This window comes from Papilio machaon, chromosome 3, assembly GCF_912999745.1.
Source record: "Papilio machaon chromosome 3, ilPapMach1.1, whole genome shotgun sequence".
NCBI classification, from domain to species: Eukaryota; Metazoa; Arthropoda; class Insecta; order Lepidoptera; family Papilionidae; genus Papilio; species Papilio machaon.
Window position 1 is genome coordinate 8,344,942 of NC_059988.1, and position 20,582 is coordinate 8,365,523.

The window sequence follows — 20,582 nt, forward strand, 5'->3', positions numbered from 1 at the left end:
AAACAAGAAAATTTAATGGTTTTTTATTTGTGCAACGGAATTATTTTATAATTTGACGTTTTGTTTGACGTTTCACTGCACGAATTTATCCGACAACTATCGGTAAATATCTAAGTACACATAATACCGCATTTAATTTTTCGTGTTTTGTCTTTTTTTGCTGCTATTGACTTGTTATAATGTTTTGTTCTCGTAAGAGAACCTAATTATCAATGGGTAAGAAGTAGACACTTGGCTATTATTATTATTTGTTCATTTCATTTGCATGTCTGCTTAGTGAATTGTTTTGTATTACAATATTGATGTACCCCCAACAGCAAACAGTGATGGAGTTCAATGAATGTCGACCAAATGAGGTATTGGACCCGATTGATTTAGAGTTCTATTCGGAAAGATCTCGCACACCTAGTCCTGCCCCTGTGCTCACTACAAACGTATGTTGTGACTTGGAAGACATATTGAGCGACGTAAGAACAATCATTTCTTTCTCACGTCCTATGTACTCTAGCAGACTGCACAATTCATAGATGCATGTCATTAAAAATCCCAAATTGGTTAGTTAGAACTTATTACATTTAGTGAATAGCAAAATTTTAATTAATCAACTATCAAATTGTTATTTGCTAAAATATTTTTACTGTTTCTCTTTAATTTATTTATAACAAATGAATAGCATAAATGGCATGATGTCTTTATTTTACTAAGAGTACCACATAATTTTTTTTTATTGATAAATAATGATAATTAATAATGAAACTACTTCATGGATGGACTATATTCAAATATAATTACACAATATTTCATCTAAGATGACTCCCTATCTATTATTATTCACATACCCACCTAATGTATTTTTACCTAGGTAAAATTAATAGTAAATAAATAATTCATATTGTGAGATATACAATACTATAAAATATTGGTATTGCAAACATGAATGTATTAATTTTGATCTATGATATTTTAGGCCATATCAGAGTCTCTCCAGGGCTCGCTTAGAATAAGCCGAAGTCAGTTAATAAACCAAGAACTAACAATAAGACCGGAAGCGAACATTGAGTCAAACGTACCAGAAGAGCTTGACCTTTACAAAGTTATATTTGAAGTTGAAAGCGATTCGGAAGCAAAGATGGGCGATTTAGATGGCGCTAGTGCTGCTGTTAAAAATGACACTTCTAAAAGCCAGGTATGTAATAACTTATCTGACCCTGTGAGCAGTACTGGTGTTAGGTTAGGGCTCGGTTGGGCAACTGCCCAGGGTGACACAGGTTTTCGAATCGTAACTGTTACATGCCCCCCCCAACTAAGGCATGGAAAAAAAAGGGGCACCATAGAATCTCTTCTGGGGTGCTAGTGCTAAAAACTATTGTTGTGAATGCAATTAGTTCTATCAAAAACTATACTAGAGCATAGAAAATATGAAAGACAAAATATAAAAGGTTCCATTATATTTTATCATTTCCTAGTTCCAGAGTTTTTTCGTTTTTTATTTAGAGTATTTATTTAATGTTTTACTACTTATTTTTAACATTGTTGTATTTTTAGAAGTTATTTTTAATTATTTAGCCATTAAGTTTGTATTATATTTAATTTTAAAATAATCCTAAGTAAGGTTGGCGACAGGCAGGCGGCCGGCAGTAAAAAGTACACCAGAAATTTAAGGTCTATAAAACCTTGTGTGTTGACCCCATGTGATAAAGCTAGGGAGATGACAATTAAGACTATTTATTTTTGACTAGTGTAGCTACGTTTATGAAATTCCAAATAATAAATATATTATGGTCATATTCTGTTAAAAGACGATTTTAGGTTTAAAAAAAAATGGTTGCTAGAATTTGAAATAATTTGGTTCGTGAAGTTGTACAGAAGCCTCGATTTCATTATCACTTATTGCTTATAATTTCAAAGCAACTCTACAATATTCATGTTATGTCATAAAAACTAACTAGTGCCATATTAATTGTTAAATCTGTGCGAACCAATTAACAATAACACAAGTAAATATTTTTTTATTGCCTCCTAGTTGCCTATAAAAATATTTATTTGTTCAACTAACTACTTGGTATTTAACGCTTATTAAACAAATTAAATATTGTTTTAAAATTATATTCACCAAATTGTTCTTATGCTCGGAAATGCTTTGATCAGCTTTATATAAAAAAAACAGTATCTATGGATTGAAGTAGATTGTTGTGCTACTATTACAACATCAATTGTATTCTCTTTCATCACAACAGGTTCAGTCGTGTGTAAACAACGCGTTTTGTTAGTGGCCTGAGTTATTACGTACTTTTTCACGATACCTACCCATTTATCTTTAAAAGCCTACAAAATAGCTGCCCTACACTGATTACATTGAGAGATTGTCTTTTACAGCTCTATTGCTATGAAATTCAGTCGTCGAATTCAGTTCTAAGAAGATAAAGAAGTTCGATATCATACCACATGTCTATTTTAAAATTACATCCATAGAAGGTATTTTAATTGTATTGGAAGGAAATAAAAAAAAATCTCTATTCTCAGTAACAAAGAGATTTGTTCTCGTAACGATGTTATTCTTGTAATGTAAGGATGAATTTCAATGGATCGCGTCAAACACTTAAGCTCAGGTGAACGCGCTTGTTGATAAATAAAACATTGCGACAGACGCGTTACTGAGAATAGTCTGATTTATACAGTGGCACAAGATAAATATCAGTGTAATGTAAAACCACAAGGCAAAATTAACTAATACTTGTTTTTTCAGTTATTTGAATTGTCGATCTTTTGGCCTTAAAAATATTACTACAGAATATAGACATAGAATTAATTTTTGTTTCATACTAATGTTAGATTTTGTGTTCTTATGATTTTGGATTTAAAGTAACTTGCTTCAAGGGTTCTTGAGACCTGATCCAGATTCTCAAAGCATTCCAACATGGCCTAAATGGAAAACTCCTATCGTATTAATTGATTTGTGAGAAATTTGAAATTCCATATTATAGGTAACATTAAAAAAGTATGTACTGAAAATAACAAAAATATATGCGTAGGTGATCATTAAATTGATAAGATACGTTAATGCGTTTCTACTGTATCTCATATACATTGATTGTATTTTTATATGCAAGAAGGTTTTATATGTCTAGTAAATTGATACAGGAAAAGACATATACATTTGTTTAGTATTATGAGTCTATAGTGTACCCTTGACTGTTAATTATTGACATGCTGTTTTGGTTCAGTCAATTGTTACACCTAATGGGTGCGTCACATCTGCGCACGCGCCTATTAATTTATTTGTGCATCGGAATTTTTATTCGGCTATATTTTTTTAAATCTATTATCAAGAAAAATAAAGTTACAAACACCTGTAATATATAAATAGTATACAAAAAAAAATTTGTGTTAATTGTCAATATGCATTAGTGTGATATAAGTTACATTATGTGGTCTATGTTATTGAACTTGAGTGATTAAATTAAACAAGAAATACCAGATTGATTCCGTAATAAGACGGACATGGAGGTTATGAGTGCTAAGGTAAACCACACTTTAAGCGTTACTGGTTTAAAAAAGTAAAAACATTTCTTTTATCACGTGCATAATTTACAATGGACTGTTTTTTTTTCTTTCTTTTGTTCATCTACATTATAATATGTGTTTTTTGTATCTGTTAGTTTTGTGTTTACATTTATTCTGTATTTGATGTTAATTGTGACGAATCAAATCTAGGCAACATTAACCAAGGTTCAAGGTTATTACCGGAAGATAAAAATAATTATAGAATTGAAAATGAAAATAAACAAATATGCATCACTATTTTATAAACATACCACAGAGTAATAAAATTACAGACATACCATTTTTATATATTCCTGTATTAATTAATCCTAAAGAGTTACCTATTGATTGACAACGATTTCATCCTATTATTTTGACGTGTACCTATTTAATTAAAAATATAGAACTAATTCTTTGTTACAATAATTGGAACTTGTACTGATTTTTTATTTTCATTTTGTGATAACATTGGAACGTAAATAAAACATGACATAATTTTAAATGATGGGCCTATACCGCCTATTGATATCAATGTTGTGGGCAGCGCATGATTCATTGGACAATGTCTTTAGTTTGGTATGCAAGCCCCACTGTGCCACACGTCCTCTTGAATATTAAACACTCTTTTTAAAATATTGTTTTAAGTATTAAACAATTCGTGTTTTGTGAACTTAATATACACGGTTTTTTTGTTTACTAGTACAGTGATAATGACGTTTAGAGAATCACAGATTATACAAAAGGTAAACAGATAATATTTTAGTGGTTTAATAATTTAAACATTTTTTTGTTTTTAATTTAATTTCAATAGAAGATTTATGTTTAAATTCTTAGAAAAAAATAGACGTCTAATTGTGTTAACTAAACGGTCAAAATAAACCGCCTGGAGTTTTATTCTGCGTATATTGGGCGGGGTTAATATAATTTGAAAATTCCGCTGCTGAAATACATGAATCAAAACAATGTCTTTATGCACAAAGATATTGCCATATAGGTATGCGTAGTCTTTATTAATATAAACTAAGAATTACTTAAGAAATTAAAGTAATATTGAATGTAGGGCAAACACAGAATGGTTCAACTATGTGTCGATTATTTAGGTATATTGGATAGTTAATAAGGTAAAAGGATACGGATAATGCCGTAAAGTAAATTACCGTATCGTAATTATTTGTTTAATATGTATTCCATTGTCAGTACATGAAAAATTACATTTTACACTATGAAAAAAAAATGTAAATTATTTATTATGTCCGCCATTATAAAGATATATTTTTGATATTATCATAGTTATAAAAATAATTATATCCAGGACTCATGCCGTTTGGTCGGCGGGTCGAAGTTCTACGAGATGTTGGACGGGCCACAGGCGGCGGACACCGCCACTCCCTCGCCCACTGAGAAACAGGACCACATGAAACCCATCGAGAGCGATGATGAAGGTATCTTTATTTCTAAATTAGATTACAGATGTAATACATGCGAATCTAGGTTTTGATCAAATTTAAAATTTAGGGTGTAACAAGAGATATTTTTGCTCGAGTAAATCTTTGCGACGCAGCCAAGTATTATGTGTTTATTTCAGTATCAGACGTGGACCAGGACTGCACCGTGTTCTGTGGGGTGAGCTATCTCGGAGCGCAGAACATCGCTGACCCCAAGTCTGAGCAGGACATCCAACGGATCATGCAAGAGCTCAGCTCTATGCCGGAGAATAGAGACGGCATTGCTGTCTCTATATCCATACCCGTCTGCTCGCAGGGACTTGTCGTGTGAGTGTTGCCTTTATACTCTAGTAGACTCTACTTTGTGACTTAAAATTTGTCTATTTTTGCAGTTATAAAATAAGCCAGCTAATATCGGCTTATATTCGCTTTCCCTAACACATAAGTTTAAGTGACCAAGCCAAATTTCAATTTCTATTTGTCAGTCTATACCAAGCGGACAGTAACAGCGTGATGACGCGGTATGCGGTGAACCGAATCTCGTTTTATGCGCGCGGCGCGGCCGGCTCTCCTGTCGCCTCCTGCTTCGCCTTCACCTGGTCCCACGGCGAGACCAAGGAGTCCGCCGTCTACCGCTGCCATGTCTTCCGCTGTCACATCGCGGAGGCAGTCAATCAAGTCTCTAGTGAGTGTTATCTTCTTACTTGAAATGTTAGTGTGAGTTATGGTTAGCCTCCAATATCGTAATACCTATTATACAGTAATATTGCCTTCCCTATCGTTCTCATTAACAAAAAAACCAGAGAAAACAATAATTTTGACTTCACAGTTACGTATAGGGATACGGATTACGTAGGGGAGTCTATGTGGACTTCATTGGAATTTATATTAAAGCAGATTCGCCCTAGATAAAAAGCTCGAACTAACTAGTTTAAGCCTATAAGTTTTAATTTTAATCGCAAATATTTGCTCCGGTAAACTTGCTGGTATAAAGTTGTAGGCGCATTTCTTAACATATCTAATTTAAAATTTGATTTAAAATGGACGCTTTCAACCCAATTATTAAAAACAATGGAATATTTTCTATTAATAAACGAAATGGACGTTTAATATTCCTCAAATGCTTGCGTTACTTCTCTACTTGCAAATGCTAACAAAATGTTTGCGCAGACGTTTATTATAAATTAGTACGATCGTTTCAATCACAATTCTCCTAATCAGAGGCAGTTGACTTCCAACTCTCAGAACATACGGGATCGTTTATTGTCGTCTTATATGTATTAAAATTGTTTCGACAAGTAAAAATTATATACAACACTTCAAATAAGGTATGTTATAGTGTTAGTAAAAGATAGAAATGTTTCAAGGTCATTATAAAATTTAAATGAATAATCGTTGTTCACTTCTGTGCATAAAATATTTGTTAAATAACTTAGTAATAATGTAACTAACCTAAATCATAGTATTTTTACTGCAATATAAACGTCACACTCCGCGTCTCCTTTGCCTTTGACCTAGTGAACTTTTCCTTCCAGTTTTATTACGCCCCCAATATTACTAGTAAACAGACAGTAAGGAGTTTTATTGGTGTTAAATCAGTGACATATTACAGTTAGTGTGTTTAAAATAAATATATCTTAAAAGAAATAATTTTTATTTCTAAATTAGATTAACAAGTAAATAATATTTAACGTTTATAAGAAAAGTTTTTAAATAATTTTGATCCTCTGAAAAATATATCTCATCATGTAAAAATTTAAAAAATCAAACCAAATGTTATTCAATGGATTTTTGCACTAAGCTATATAGAGCTTTTAACAATCTTATCTTTGTATGAACGTAGATATCAGAGATAAGATCGAAAATAACTATATTAGTTTTGTGAGTAAATTAGTGAAAAAAAGAGATCGAGATATACTCTTGTATAATGCTAGAAAAGGATCGATGAATGCAAATCACTAGAATAGTGTCATTAGTGTGCGGTTATCAGATGGCTTCGAATGTTTTTATTTTTCTCTTGTCATTGTCCGCGGAACTTTATAAGAGTGCATCAGCGTTTTAAAAACAGTGCAAAAAATAAAGTGAGTCTTTTTAAAAAAATAATGTGAAATTTACTACTAAGTATTGACTAGTTATTATTACTTTATAATAACAAATATTAATATAGGATGTTTATTTTTACTTTTATTGTATGTTTATAAACATTGTATTGCTGTAGTTTAAAACTTTGTAATCATCGGCAAACTAACATACTTTATTGTTTTTAAACCTCCCCTTTTTAAAGTACGTTAAGTTTAACCAGAGAAATGCAATGCGAGAGGTTTTTCGTGCATCATAGTTGTAACAAGATAATATAGGGAATGTCATTTAATTTTTTGCAAAAAGTTTTGACATTTTAATATTAAAAAAGTAATATTAAAATCTATATTTGAAATAATTGTTTGTCATTGTCTTTTATTATTGCCTTGAACCAATTAGAAAAAGTATGCGTTTGACTTTATTTTATTTGCACAAAGTTATGGCGTGACATTTTCACGGACGCAGAAATGTCACGAGATTGTGGTATCCGCCCACCATTGCTTATCAGTTGGAATCCTCTGCATTTCATAATCGTAACATAGTGATGATGGTGCCCTCAATAAGTTATTAAGTGCAGAATTATGAGCATCGCCAGCTGATGATCTGGGACAAGTCTAGAGGGAGCAGAAACCTCTATAGCTTACCATATAGTCCTATTCGAAGTACTTTTTATGTGTGTTTAACATTTTTCAATTCTCTATGGGGACAGCTGCCCCTCCTCTGACGACGTCTGTAGTTGGAGTAAATGCCTATCCATATTATTCCATACGTTTAAGGCAAAATAATAAGGAATAAAATTCGGTGGGCGTTTAATTTCTTTCTTATAAGAAAACAAACAAACAAAAAATCTGTTCTTTTTTTTGTTTGTTTTGTATCTGTTATAGCAGTTATTTTCAAATATATTGGCGGCTCAAGGTTATCGGTGCGCTGCGCAGTGCCCTGCTACGCACCGCTAAACCTAAAATTGTGTACTGCGCAGCGATTCGCGCGAAGTTAAAAGCCGCCAAGATATGTGAAAATAATTATAACATATCTTCTTATAAATATAAAAGAAAGTCGTGTTAGTTACACTATTTATAACTCAAGATCGGTCGAACTGATTTAGCTGAAAATTGATGGGGAGGTAGCTTAGAACTAGGAGACGGACATAGGAACTTTTTTTATCTTGTATGCATTTTTTTCTATTCCGCGCGGACGGAGTCGCGGGTAAAAGCTAGTTTGATATAAATGTACTCTCAGCCAGATGGATGCTTGACTAATAGTCAAAAAGTTTGTTTCATACCCTCATCCAATAGTATTATTCCAGGTTGTTTCGCAAAAGCATTTGAGCGCATTCCGCGGTCAATGGCGTCGTCACTAGTGGGGGAGTTGAGCGCTGCGCCGTCTATGACGGGTTCGCTGACGGAGGCGGTGGGGCCCGCGCCGCCCATGCAGCTCATGCATGTACTGGAATGTACAGTTGACTTGAAGGAGACAGATGCCAAGGTATGGGAAATACAATCTTATGTTGTAGATGTTAAGGTAGTTTTTTCAATGCTTGTTGAAGAAAATCACAGTGAAACACGAACGAAAAACATGGATAATTCAAAACAACAATTCGATTTACATATATTTGAAGTTCGAATCGATTTGTTTACTTTAATCGATGTTTTTAACCAAGTCAATCTCACTATGAAATTAAAACTGATATATGTCAAATGTGAGTTATTAAAGTGGTCCTGCTATAGTTATAGATTTATTGCAGGGTACATATAGTCATGTGCCAAAGGAACGTCTCGGCTTCAAACTGCGGGGAGGCATTGATAAGCAGGTCACCATCAATGTGCAGCAAGTCACCAACAACGTGCAGCCCGAGATTGATGACTCACAGGTAACATAGCAATTATAGATAGATCTAATCACTATATAAAAATAAATGCCAATGTTTAGATGAATGGATGGATAGATGTTTGTTACAAGCTATCTCCAGAACTGTTAAAGGGATCTTATTGAAATTTTGCATATAAGTAGAACATAGTCTGTAAGATAACATAGGATACTAAATATTTTTTTAATTCCGCAAGGACGGAGTCGCGGGCAACAGCTAGTGTATATGTTTGATTTATTTTTAGTAATTACTTTAATTCTTTACTTTTTCAGATGTCGTACACTGGAGGGTTGTACATTGAACGATGTTTTGGTATACTTCTCGCGCCGGGACGCAGCGTCAAACATTCCGATATGAGATTACTTGAAATGGTTAGTAGACAGTTTTAGAGTTAAGTTTAGGTCACAGTATGTACTACTCCTCCATATATCTTTATTAGCCGTCATATCTTCACCCCCCTTCTTACGCATATCCTCTTTCTCACAATCTATCCATACTTTCTTTGGTCTTCCTCTACCTTTATAGCCATCCACATTCAATCTCATTACTTTTTTGTTTATATGAACATCATCCCTTCGCATTAAATGTCCAAACCACGCTAACCTTCTGCTCGTCAATATCTCGATAACTGGCGCTACTTTCACTTCCTCTGATCTGATCTGATCCATCTTAGCATACGCATCTCAGCTACATGCAATCTTCTTTCATCCGAAACCTTGGTGGTCCAACATTCAGATCTGTACACACAGGTCTTACGATCGACTTGTAGATATGTCCCTTAAGCTTGTGTGTTCTTGGATCACAAGTCAAGTTTTAACAGTGGTAGACGCCAGCAACAACATCAGTTGCACGAATTGGCTCGTCTGGTGAAATACCACGTCCACACAGAAGACAGGCGTGAAGTGGAAGAAATTCCGCGAACAGTCTGATGAGTGTGGTGCTTTTCTTATTAGGAAAGGATGGAAAGGTCAGATAGATTCGATGAAGGAGGAGATGCATAGGAAGGTTAAATATTATCTTTTTGTGCGTCTCCTCTTTCGTCGATTGAGGGTAGGCAACGCATTTGCAATTGCGAATGTCTATGGGCAGCGGTCGCTTCGCCATTTAGGCGAATTCATGTGGCCGCTTGCTCGTTTTCCACCATGTAATATAAAAAAAAGTCACACCGGTGACCTGTCGCCATTTCATTCAACCTGCATTTATTCGGCTATTGCGCACTTTAGTGTCAAATATTGTAGAATGTTTGTATACAGGTGAGCGGTGCATCAGGTGGTTCTGGTTGTTCTGTATGCGCGTTGTGGAACGCGGGCGAGTCTGCTCTGGCCGCCTTCAATGTGGCGAGTGGTGATGGCGCACCTGCCTACATGTCACTAGCACTGGACCTAGTTATTAGAGGAATTAGAGATCCACTCAGGTATGTTTACATTTCTCAACACCCTTATATCTAAATCCCCTTACATCGTCTTACTAATAAAAAAGAGAAATAGTAATTTTTTTGTCATAAGGTGGCAAAAGAGCAAGCGAATACATGAGTCCGCTCCACATAGACTTCCGCAATTGCAGATACGTTACCTTTAATTGATAGAGGAGAGGACGCACAGAAAGAGGATATAACCTCTTATGCGTCCCCTCCTCCGTCAAATACACTTCCCTTTCCCATCCTTTCCTTATAAGAAAAAGGTGGGAAGGGACTAGGGTGGACTAAAGTTAGGCTTTCATTATAATATTTTCACTTAGCTGTCAACCGAAAAAATTTATGATTAAATTTTTGGTAAATAATCTTTAAAACAGTGAAATAAAATGTCAATACTTTTGAAATAAATTTGGATGTAATTAAAATTCTTTGCATTTGTTATAAATAACTAGCTGGTGCCTGCGACTTCGGCCGCGCAGAATTAGCCTATGTATTCTTCTAGACTATATTCTAAATCTGTGCCAAATTTCATCAAGATCTGTTGATCCGTTCCAGAGATACCTTCAAATTAAACATCCATCCATCTAAACTTTCGCATTTATAATATCAGTAAGATATATTTTTGTACATTTTTAATTGCAGATTAGTTATTGAAACACCAGTGAAAGTTTATCCGCCAACGGAAAGGTTCTGGTACTATTCGAAGCGACCTCTGGTGCAACAATTTTATATTAATTTGAAAGAGGTAATTTTTTTCACATTTCTATTTCTAATCTACTTTGTTATTAATCTAACTTTGAAATATAACTTGGATAATTTGTGCTAATTAACGTAAAAAAAAATCTTTGTACTATTTCAGTCGTTGGATGCATTAGGACAGCTGCAATACGAGGTTGCAAGTGTTGAAACTTCTGGAGAATTAGACAGATCTCGTCTGAACCTGCCACTGTCCTTGTCTAACTTGTTGCCGTCTCCCTTGTCCAGTGCGCCTGCACCTCCTTCACCATCGGAACCAGATTCTGGTAAATACATAATAATGTTTATTATTTAGGTGGAATAAGAAATTGAACTGGCATTATCAGGACTATGCGAAATCTTGTTTATGTATTTTTTTTTAAAGAAATTGTATAATTTTGGTATCTAGCAAAATAATGTTCAATTTTTGAAAATTTTTATGATTTCAGATGGCGATGAACCACTGTTGAGTGGTACTGGGGAAGTGTCCAAAGATTGCGGTGTTGATGTTCTCGAAAACTGGGCGCAAGTTTTAAGGAAGTAAGTAGTTCATTTAAAAAACAATACTTAATCCAAATCTAGATCTTAATTAAACATTTTTCAAATCACCATTAACTGTACAAAGTCATTAATTGTTATATAACAGTCATGTCATTTTTCATATAAAATCCTTAAAAAATAATCCTTTTATGATCACCTAATAACTTTGAGTGTCGCAGTATTGTGGAAAGAAAGTTTTGAAAAAGATTTTAGACCTACGAAAAATGGTAATTTGTAATTTCTGCTTACTCCAAAAATTATAATCGTATTTTTTTTTTAATTCGCGGACAATACTTATTTTCATGTTTGGTTTTAGTTGGATAGGTCCTCGTCCTCGTGCGCTGGGCCAGCTGGTGCGTGTGGGGGTGCCGGAGGCGCTCCGTGGTGAGGTGTGGCTGCGGCTGGCCGGAGTAGACCAGAACGACAAGCTCATGGAGACGTACAGGACCCTCATCAGCAAGGTAACCACACTGTTACTGTCATTATCTGTCATTTAATAGTAACTAGAGGTACTCAGTATAGATATGTCATATTAAATGTGTGACATTATTAAAGTGACTTATCGTTGATTTCTGAGATTAAAATCCACATATAATCTTGCTACCTCCAAATATTTTATAAAAAAAAAAAACAGATTTTGAATTTAGAAACCGACTATTAATGGAATAGTTAGGTTTGTGTTTGGTGTGCATGACATAATTATAAAAAATTGCAGTGTTTGTTCGGCCTAATTTGAGAAACTAACTATAGGATTTTTTCAATTTCTCTTGTAATTGATAGCCCATTTAATAAAGAAGGTTATAGGTTATTAAATATCTTTCCAAATCTTATAGAAGTCGAGTAATCCTTACTATCCTTACTTAATATTATAAATGCGAAAGTAACTCTGTCTGTCTGTCTCGCTTTCACGCCAAAACTACTAAACCGATTTAAATGAAATTTGGTACACAGATAGTCTAGAGCCAGAGGAAGGACATTTTAACGCGAAAAAAGGGTTGTAAGGGGTTGAAACCACCCCCAAGGGTGGTAATTTGTATGGAAATATCGTCATTTTTACAGTTAGAAGCTTGAAACTTCTTTCTAAGGCTGCTCATTTGATATAAATAAATATGAAATTCAATTTTTGCAGAAATGTCATCCTTAAGGGTACTAAATAACAATAGGGGATTTCACGCGGACGAAGTCGCGGGCACAGCTAGTAAGGAATAAACTAAATTTAGTAATTGGTTTATTCGTATGTTTGATTATAAGGAGTGTCCATTCGAGGCGGTGATTCAACGTGACATAGCGCGTACGTTTCCTGCGCACGATTTCTTCCGTGAGGCGGGCGGGTTGGGACAGGACTCGTTGCTGCGTATGGCGCGCGCGTACGCTGTGTACGACCACGAGGTCGGCTACTGTCAGGGTCTCAGCTTCCTCGCAGCCACATTACTGCTACATGTTAGTATACTTTTTAAATTTAATTTTTAAAAACTATTGTAACAATTACTATGGAGATAGAAAAAAAAACGAGTTCCATATTTATTCAATAGTTTACTCGATGACATAAGACGTGAGCCTACACTTGCTAAATTATATATTTTTTTATATAAAAGGGAGAAACCTGCAGTCAAACTGCGTAAGCAGTTTTGCGGGGCATGGTTTAATTGAAAGTATAACTTTTATGAATATATATATTACATACATACATACATACATTTTAAAGAAGATAGGTTTCAATTTTCATTCTATAACGCTTGATTGATTTATATTATTTTTTTCAACAGAACTTTCGTAATTGCGTTGTTTTAGCTTCATTGTCATCTACTTAAATGAAAAAAAATGTTGGATTATTGTAGACATGTGTAAATAATAAATCAAATAACTATTTTATTAGTGTACATGCCGAAGGCCCAATTTAGGTCCGTTTTCCCTTTCCAATCTTTTTATTATAAGGAAAAGTATGAGAAGGGGAAGTGGGTTTGATGGAGGAGGGGATGCATAGGAAAATATCCTCTCTGCAATGCATCTGTAATGGCGGATTTCAGCAGCGATTGCTACGCTATTTGAGCGAATTAAGATATTATAAAAATTATATAAGTAAATGTCATGGTTTTGTGTTAGATGCCGGAGGAACAAGCGTTTTGTCTTCTCGTACGTCTGATGTACGGCTATGGTCTGCGTGAACTGTACAAGGACGGCTTTGAAGCTCTTTATATGAGGTTGCATCAATTGGATAGATTGATGGAGGTACTAAAGTTTGAATATTCAAATTCTCAGCTATATCTAGATTGATTTAAACTTGTTAACATTCTTGCGTAATTTATTTTGAAATAATTTCCAGGAGCAACTGAACGATCTTCGTGGTCATTTCCAAGAGCTGGGTGTGGAGCCGCACATGTTCGCGTCTCAGTGGTTCCTCACTGTGTTCACTGCGAGGTTTCCATTACCATTGGTAAGTTGATATACATCGTGTCTTAATCCGTACATTAAAAATAATACAAGATTCGTTATTTTATTTAATACTTTGTAATTTTCTCTAGTATAAATAAGATTAAGTGACAAATGTCGTGTCGTCGCCTCATAAATACACCGACAAGGATATCTGACCCAAACTAAATCATGACACCTCACTAGCGCTCTCTGTCAATGTCAAAAAAGTGCTGCAAAAAAGTATTTCTGACAGAACTAACTACTTTTTTTGACTATTCGTTCCCGTTAGTGGTGACTAGACTTTAGACATAAGCTTTTAAGTACTTAGGTTATCTAATATATAAAATTCTCGTGTCACAGTTTTCGTCACCGTACTCCTCCGAAACAGCTTGACCGATTCTCATGAAATTTTGTGAGCATATTCAGTAGGTCTATTCCAACATCTATTTTTCATTTTTTTTTTTACTGCGCGCGGACGGATTCGCGGGCGACAGCTAGTTTTATATAATTTGGTCGTTTTTTATGTATATGTGATTTTTTTGTAGGTGTACCACATCTTGGATGTGTTTCTGCTGCAAGGTATGGACACGCTGTTCCAAGTGGCGCTGGCGCTGCTCTCCAGATCCCGCAAGGACCTGCTGCAGCACGACTTTGAGGGAGTACTCAAGTATTTTAGGTATAATAATGAAATATCTAGCTCATACATCCCTTAGGAGAAAATTTGTGTCAATAAAAATGACTTGGCAATAAAAACCAAATCATTATATTTAATAGTTACGTAAATTAATACATGTTTTTTTTAAATAATAAATTATATTCGTAGAGTAACATTGCCGAAGAAATGCCGTGCGGAGGAATCTTCCCGTCAAATTGTAAAATTGGCTTGCAGTATTAAAGTGAAGCGGCTACAAAAGTATCAACTTGAATACGAGAAGTTCATCAAAGGTATTATATTAAATTATATTTTATACAACATCTAGCTTTTACCCGCGACTCCGTCCGCGCGGAATAAAAAATAGAAAACGGGGTAAAAATTATCCTATGTCCGTTTCCTGGTTCTAAGCTACCTGCCCACCAATTTTCAGTCAAATCGATTCAGCCGTTCTTGAATTATAAATAGTGTAACTAACACGACTTTCTTTTATATATATAAATTTGTGCTATTTAATACTAATATTGATGTATTTTTATTTTTAGAATCAGCAGAAAAGGAGAAGATAAATGTTGAACTGGAAAGTCTGAAGGTGAGCTGTGCTCAGCTTCAGCAAGAGAAGGAATCACTGGAATTACAGCTTACACAAGTAAAATCAACTATTTTTTTACCATGGAAACTTTGTTGGGATATTGAAAATCTTTTATTTATCGTTTGAATGTGTTTTTTTTATTCAGAATCGTAGTGCATTAGAGGAAATGCAAAAGGAGTCTGTGCACTACGCTGCGGTTGCGCGCGACTATCGCGAGATTTGTGCGCGACTCGACAAGCAAGTGCATCAAATGCAGGTACATATGTGCTTAATTTTTTTTACAAATGATTATGAGAGTAATAATTTATTTGTAATCCGTTTAACTTAAAGATTTTTTTTCCCTAGGAATATGTCAAAAACTGTGTAAATTGCAGCGTGAAATTCGCACAGAAAGACAATAAAGAAGGTTAGTTATTATAACTACTATAGTCCAGTCGCGGAGCACGAAGAATTTCGTACATTGAACTGTCTCTGTCACTCCCGCGTAAAAACAATGAGTCTCGCTCGCACAGATCCAATGGCCGTCGTCCTCAGGGATTGTAAACCTTTTACTGGAGACTAAGGTTTGTTCTTGTTTGCATAATGTGGTTTTGGTTGGCCTTGAGGCACGGCAAAAAGTCCTTGGTTCGCTTGACCTTGACTTTACTTGTAATATAAAATATAAATAAATAATTTATATAATAATAATAACTATATTTCATAAGTTGGTGAATTTTCTTTCTCCTTCAAATAATTCATGTAAACCGCACTAAATACAAAAATGTTTGTGACCACTGTCAGGAGGTAAAGAGGTCATTGTACGAAATTCTTCGTGCTCTGCGACTGGACTTTATTAAATATTTTTAGACCAATCTATACATTTGAGATCGAAAAATCTAAGTCTTTACTTTAAATTATTAGTTTTTTTTCTTGTAGAATATCAATTTAACTGATTAAAACTTAACAAATATAGTAAATACTACTTTTGTAGTTTTTTTTGGACTGTATGTCCCTCTCTTTTCCCCATATATGTTTTCGGTTAGGGACTTTAGATACGGAGTGTTTTTTTTTATTTTAAATCTTTACGATATACAATAAATCTTAATAAGTATAATTTTAGAGTGCGAGCAGAAGGACGAGGAGAAAGTGGAAGGTTCAAGTGAGACGGAGGCGCGACTGCGGCAGCGTGTGAGGGACCTCGAGCTGGAGCTGGCGCAGGTGAAGCTCGCGCATGTGCAGGCGCAGTGCAGCAACCAGGTCAGACCAACGTACACCTTTAGTGAGACCTTTACTGTAAACTAGCTTGTGCCCCCGACTTCGTACACACGGAATTTAAAAAAAACAGGATTAAAAGTAATAAGATATGTCGAACCATTGTTGTGTTATGGAGTAAATATATGAATTAAAAATCCAGGATCATATGTAGCCTATGTTTTCTTCCAGACTATGTTCTACATATATACCAAACTTCATCAAGATCCGTTGAACCGTTCTGGAGATACATAGTAACAAATATCCATTCAAACATTCGCGTTTATAATGTTAAGAAACTTGAGACGGAACTCTAAGTGACAAAGGCTTTGTCGACATGTGCAACTACGAACCGAACGTTCGGTTAAATATGTTCGCAAATTCGTTCGCGTCCATTCAGCGCATTCATATCAGTTGTAGAAATAGACTTACATAAGGTCACATAGTATCGTATTTGAAGTTTTTTTTTTTTAATATAATTTTAATAGGAGCTAAGCCATCAGTTGAATGCTGCCCTCAATGAGATGCAGATGAACCAGAAGCAATCTGTAACACCGTGGCTCGTGCGTACGCTCGGTGAGTACGCACTCGTACGAACACAACACACAGTGGTAGATCTCGCAACAATCATTTTTGTTTGGTACACCAATTGGCCATCTCGAAATACCACGACCACACAGAAGATAGACATCAATTGGAAGCTATTCCTCATTTCTTCAACTTTCTCTTCCCACCCTTTTCTTAGAAAATGATGGGAAGGAGAATTAGATTTAGTGAAGAGGACGCATAGTAAGAAAATCCTCTTTCTATGCTTTTCCTCTGTTCGTAATATTTGCAATTATACATGTCCATGGATAGTGATTGCTTCGCCATTTCGGCGAATTCAGGTGGCCGCTTGCTTGTTTGCTAATGTACACGCACACACATACGGTCGGCAGTAGATTTAACACTACGATAACACAATAGTCGTGTACAATAACACGGGACTTTGGTTTGATGACGTCATAACTATATGTTTGTCGAAAAAGTTTTGCGTCACACAGTATTATAGGTGACAAAACTTATGCTTATGTTATTATGCACGTATTCTTCACGCACTAAAACTAAGTTATTATGCACCCATTGAAGAATATATTTATTTTATATAAGTTAAAATATTTTTCATTCTTTCTTTTATTTATAAATATCATATACTAACAATCTTCAACTGAAGTATTTTTTTTTTTATTTGGGATTTATGAAAGGAAATTGGTTTGGCAACTTTACATAAACCATTGAAGTTTACATTTGCATTTAAAAAATTACACAAATTATCTAAGCTGAATTGTAATGGTAAAATTTAGGTTGAAAATTAACTTTGTAGTCGACCGTATTGTGTTTAACGCTTTAATCTTGTGGCGATAATCATTGCTTTGTTTGTTTTTTATGAGTTGCATTTTTGATGACTTTTGTGGTTGTGTCTTCAGTTTATCGCTATAGAGATGTAGATAGTCTAGAACAGTGTTTCCCAAAGTGGGCGATAACGCCCCCTTGGAGACGGACGTTTGAAACCTAGGAGGGGGCGATAAGAGGCCCAAAAAATGGGGGGCATTGAAATTAATTAAAGTAATGAAATTGTGGTTTTTAAGTTTTAGGGCTGAATAAAAATTATGGGCGCTCTGAAATATAATTGATTTTCAAAGGGGGCGGTGAAAGAAATAAGTTTGACAATCACTGGTCTAGAATCTAGAATAATCGATTAAATTTTAAGAAATATTTTTTTTTTAAATGTGATTTTTTTATTTTTTGCATGCTTAAAATTAAAATGCTATAATTAAATTGTTTTTATTATTTACATTTGAAAATATTATTAAATAATAATCACTACATTAGAATTTCATCTCTATCGCGATAGGAACAGGAACTAAATTTGAATGTTTTACTTCATTGTCAGGTCATTAACCAGACGATCCGACTTACCAGAGCTGAGGTGATTGTGTTGCGTTTCTATATCTGTTAACATTGCCTGTTAGCTAACATTTTATTATCATACATACCTACAGAAGCGGCAATGAATATTTCACATGATATTTTCAAAAGAGGTTGAGGTTTTGTAGAGTACTACCTCTTTCATACATTGCTCATTAGCGAAAGAGATAACGCTCTACAAAGTCGATCACTCTTTTTAAAAATTACGATATTTGTAGCCGCTTATTATACCTATACATAAAATAGATCTTTGAATGTATTCATTAATTAATCTTGTCATGTTTTAATTTTATTTAATTTTTTTTGTTCATACTACCGAGATTTTTTTTGTTCAATGTTTTTGCATCACTTTTCATTCTTTCTACGATCTTGAATTTTTTAATTTGTCATATAATAATTCTTGGTAGAAAACAAAATAATATAACCTAATATTTTGATTGATGCATGCAATTTTTCTTAGGATTAAATTTTAAACCAAATCTGTTATCTCTGCCTATCTTCTGAGTAATATGAATGTTTTGTCTATGATTAAGAATAGAAGTAGCACGCGAATGAACCATAGAAGTGTACATATGTAACCAGCACATTTGACTAGACGAAAAAATTGTTTGCACCTTGCATTTTTGCTTTTTTAGTAGAAATTATTTGGTATTTATAGTTTTTGATCAAAACAGTGGGGTCCTGTTTTCAAACTATCCAAAGTGTAATGTCAAAGTCTCGTCTCTGTCTAAATGTTATAATGTCTATGGTACAAATTATATCAATCATTTGAATGCATAGTTAAAATAATATATTTATTTTATATCTAAACTGAATAAATGTCATCTATTTTTGTAAGCTAACATAAACCCAATACATTCCATATTATCGAAAGCTATTTTTTAAATTGCTAGGCAATAAGCAAATATTTCATATGGGAAAAAATAGCAACTTAATTTTCTTTCAGGTTCAATAATGGAGGCCGCTCAGAATAGACCATCATTCCAAACTTACTTACCCAATATGAATCAAGAACCAACAACAATACACAGGCAAGGCTCTCTAACTAACGTACAGGCGCAGGCGCATGCTATCGCAGACAGGCGCGTCTCCGAACCCTACAGCCCCGATGTAATCAGGAGGAAGAAAGATCTCAATACAAAACGTCACTCAATGCTCGTCGAGTCCAATATAACCAAAGACGCTAAGGAACTCAATCGACGGAGCCACCATGACGTCACAATTGTCAAAAATCTATCAATGGGTTGACATAAGCGTTCCGTTTCACAACTGTCACATGTATGTTAGTGTTGCCTGTAAATATTGTTTATGCGCCACGGGGCCATCGCTTCACCCGAGCGTCAGGGTTGCCAGATAAAAGACGTAGTTAGTATAAAATTTATATATTTTACTATGTTTAGGAAGCTTTTTACGCACTGGTTATCCTAGTCCTAATATAAAGCTTTCTCTTTATATACCAAAAGAGTTGTCCACGCAAGATCTGGCAACTCTGAGTTATTATAGTTTAAAAATTTACCGAAAATATAAATAAATTATGATGAATACCATTTTGCAATATGAGTGCACATACTGTACCGCTAGTCAATACGGTTATATAATATTGGTTGTATATGTTTATATATTCCTAAGGAAGTCGGATTATGAGTTTATTTTATAGGGATTTTTATTTTAAATTAACTTCTGATTTATTTACTGAAAATGTTTTGAAATAAATCGGTGGTCACTATTTCATTCAAAATTGTGATTTTTTAAAGGCAGTATTAATTTTTCAACATTTTGCATTTACTCTTAGCTTCAGATTGCTGAGAAAAATGTTAATTGTAACATATTAAATGTTATTAATATTATTTAAATTAATAATTCCAATGTTTTAAATCTTATATTAAGATATATATAACTACAGTTAAAATTTTTGTCTACACACGCACGTAACATACAGCGAGCTTTATCGTAACCGATGATACGAGACATAAATCGGTTTACACGTTTTTTTTTGCATTCCTCTTTTTAATATTTTTCTTTTTATATTTAACATGTCAAATTACATTTTTAGATTATTTAATTGTAAGTTTTATTTCTTTTGATTTTTATTTTATTTTTTGACA

At 34.2% G+C, this 20,582-nt stretch overlaps 1 protein-coding gene across 4 annotated transcripts; it reads left to right on the top strand.

The window, feature by feature from the left end:
- Window positions 1-43: 43 nt before the first annotated feature.
- Window positions 44-20,124, top strand: LOC106719733 (rab GTPase-activating protein 1-like). 4 transcript variants are annotated; one of them, XM_045685616.1, is made up of 26 exons: window positions 109-216; window positions 318-467; window positions 968-1,186; window positions 4,856-4,985; window positions 5,129-5,315; window positions 5,474-5,673; window positions 8,374-8,552; window positions 8,812-8,937; window positions 9,207-9,305; window positions 10,188-10,348; window positions 10,991-11,093; window positions 11,208-11,370; window positions 11,533-11,623; window positions 11,940-12,084; window positions 12,875-13,063; window positions 13,727-13,852; window positions 13,947-14,057; window positions 14,581-14,711; window positions 14,859-14,980; window positions 15,233-15,336; window positions 15,425-15,535; window positions 15,625-15,685; window positions 16,379-16,515; window positions 16,998-17,085; window positions 18,443-18,478; window positions 19,424-19,499. In XM_045685616.1, the coding sequence occupies exons 2-25, from the start codon at window positions 327-329 to the stop codon at window positions 18,448-18,450; spliced, it is 3,132 nt and encodes a 1,043-aa protein (XP_045541572.1). In that variant the 5' UTR covers window positions 109-216; window positions 318-326; the 3' UTR covers window positions 18,451-18,478; window positions 19,424-19,499. The 4 variants fall into 4 exon arrangements, with proteins under 4 accessions (XP_045541567.1, XP_045541572.1, XP_045541564.1 ...); XM_045685611.1 differs by lacking the exons at window positions 109-216; window positions 18,443-18,478 and adding an exon at window positions 44-102 and having other exon boundaries at window positions 19,424-20,124; XM_045685608.1 differs by lacking the exon at window positions 18,443-18,478 and having other exon boundaries at window positions 19,424-20,124.
- Window positions 20,125-20,582: the final 458 nt, after the last annotated feature.

Bases quoted from the DNA above. Each gene is read 5' to 3' on its own strand.
- LOC106719733 (XM_045685611.1), top strand. From the start codon at position 327: ATGGAGTTCAATGAATGTCGACCAAATGAGGTATTGGACCCGATTGAT. The intron at 5,674-8,373 runs GTGAGTGTTATC...GTATTATTCCAG, and splicing joins GGCAGTCAATCAAGTCTCTA to GTTGTTTCGCAAAAGCATTT. The intron at 12,085-12,874 runs GTAACCACACTG...TTTGATTATAAG, and splicing joins ACAGGACCCTCATCAGCAAG to GAGTGTCCATTCGAGGCGGT.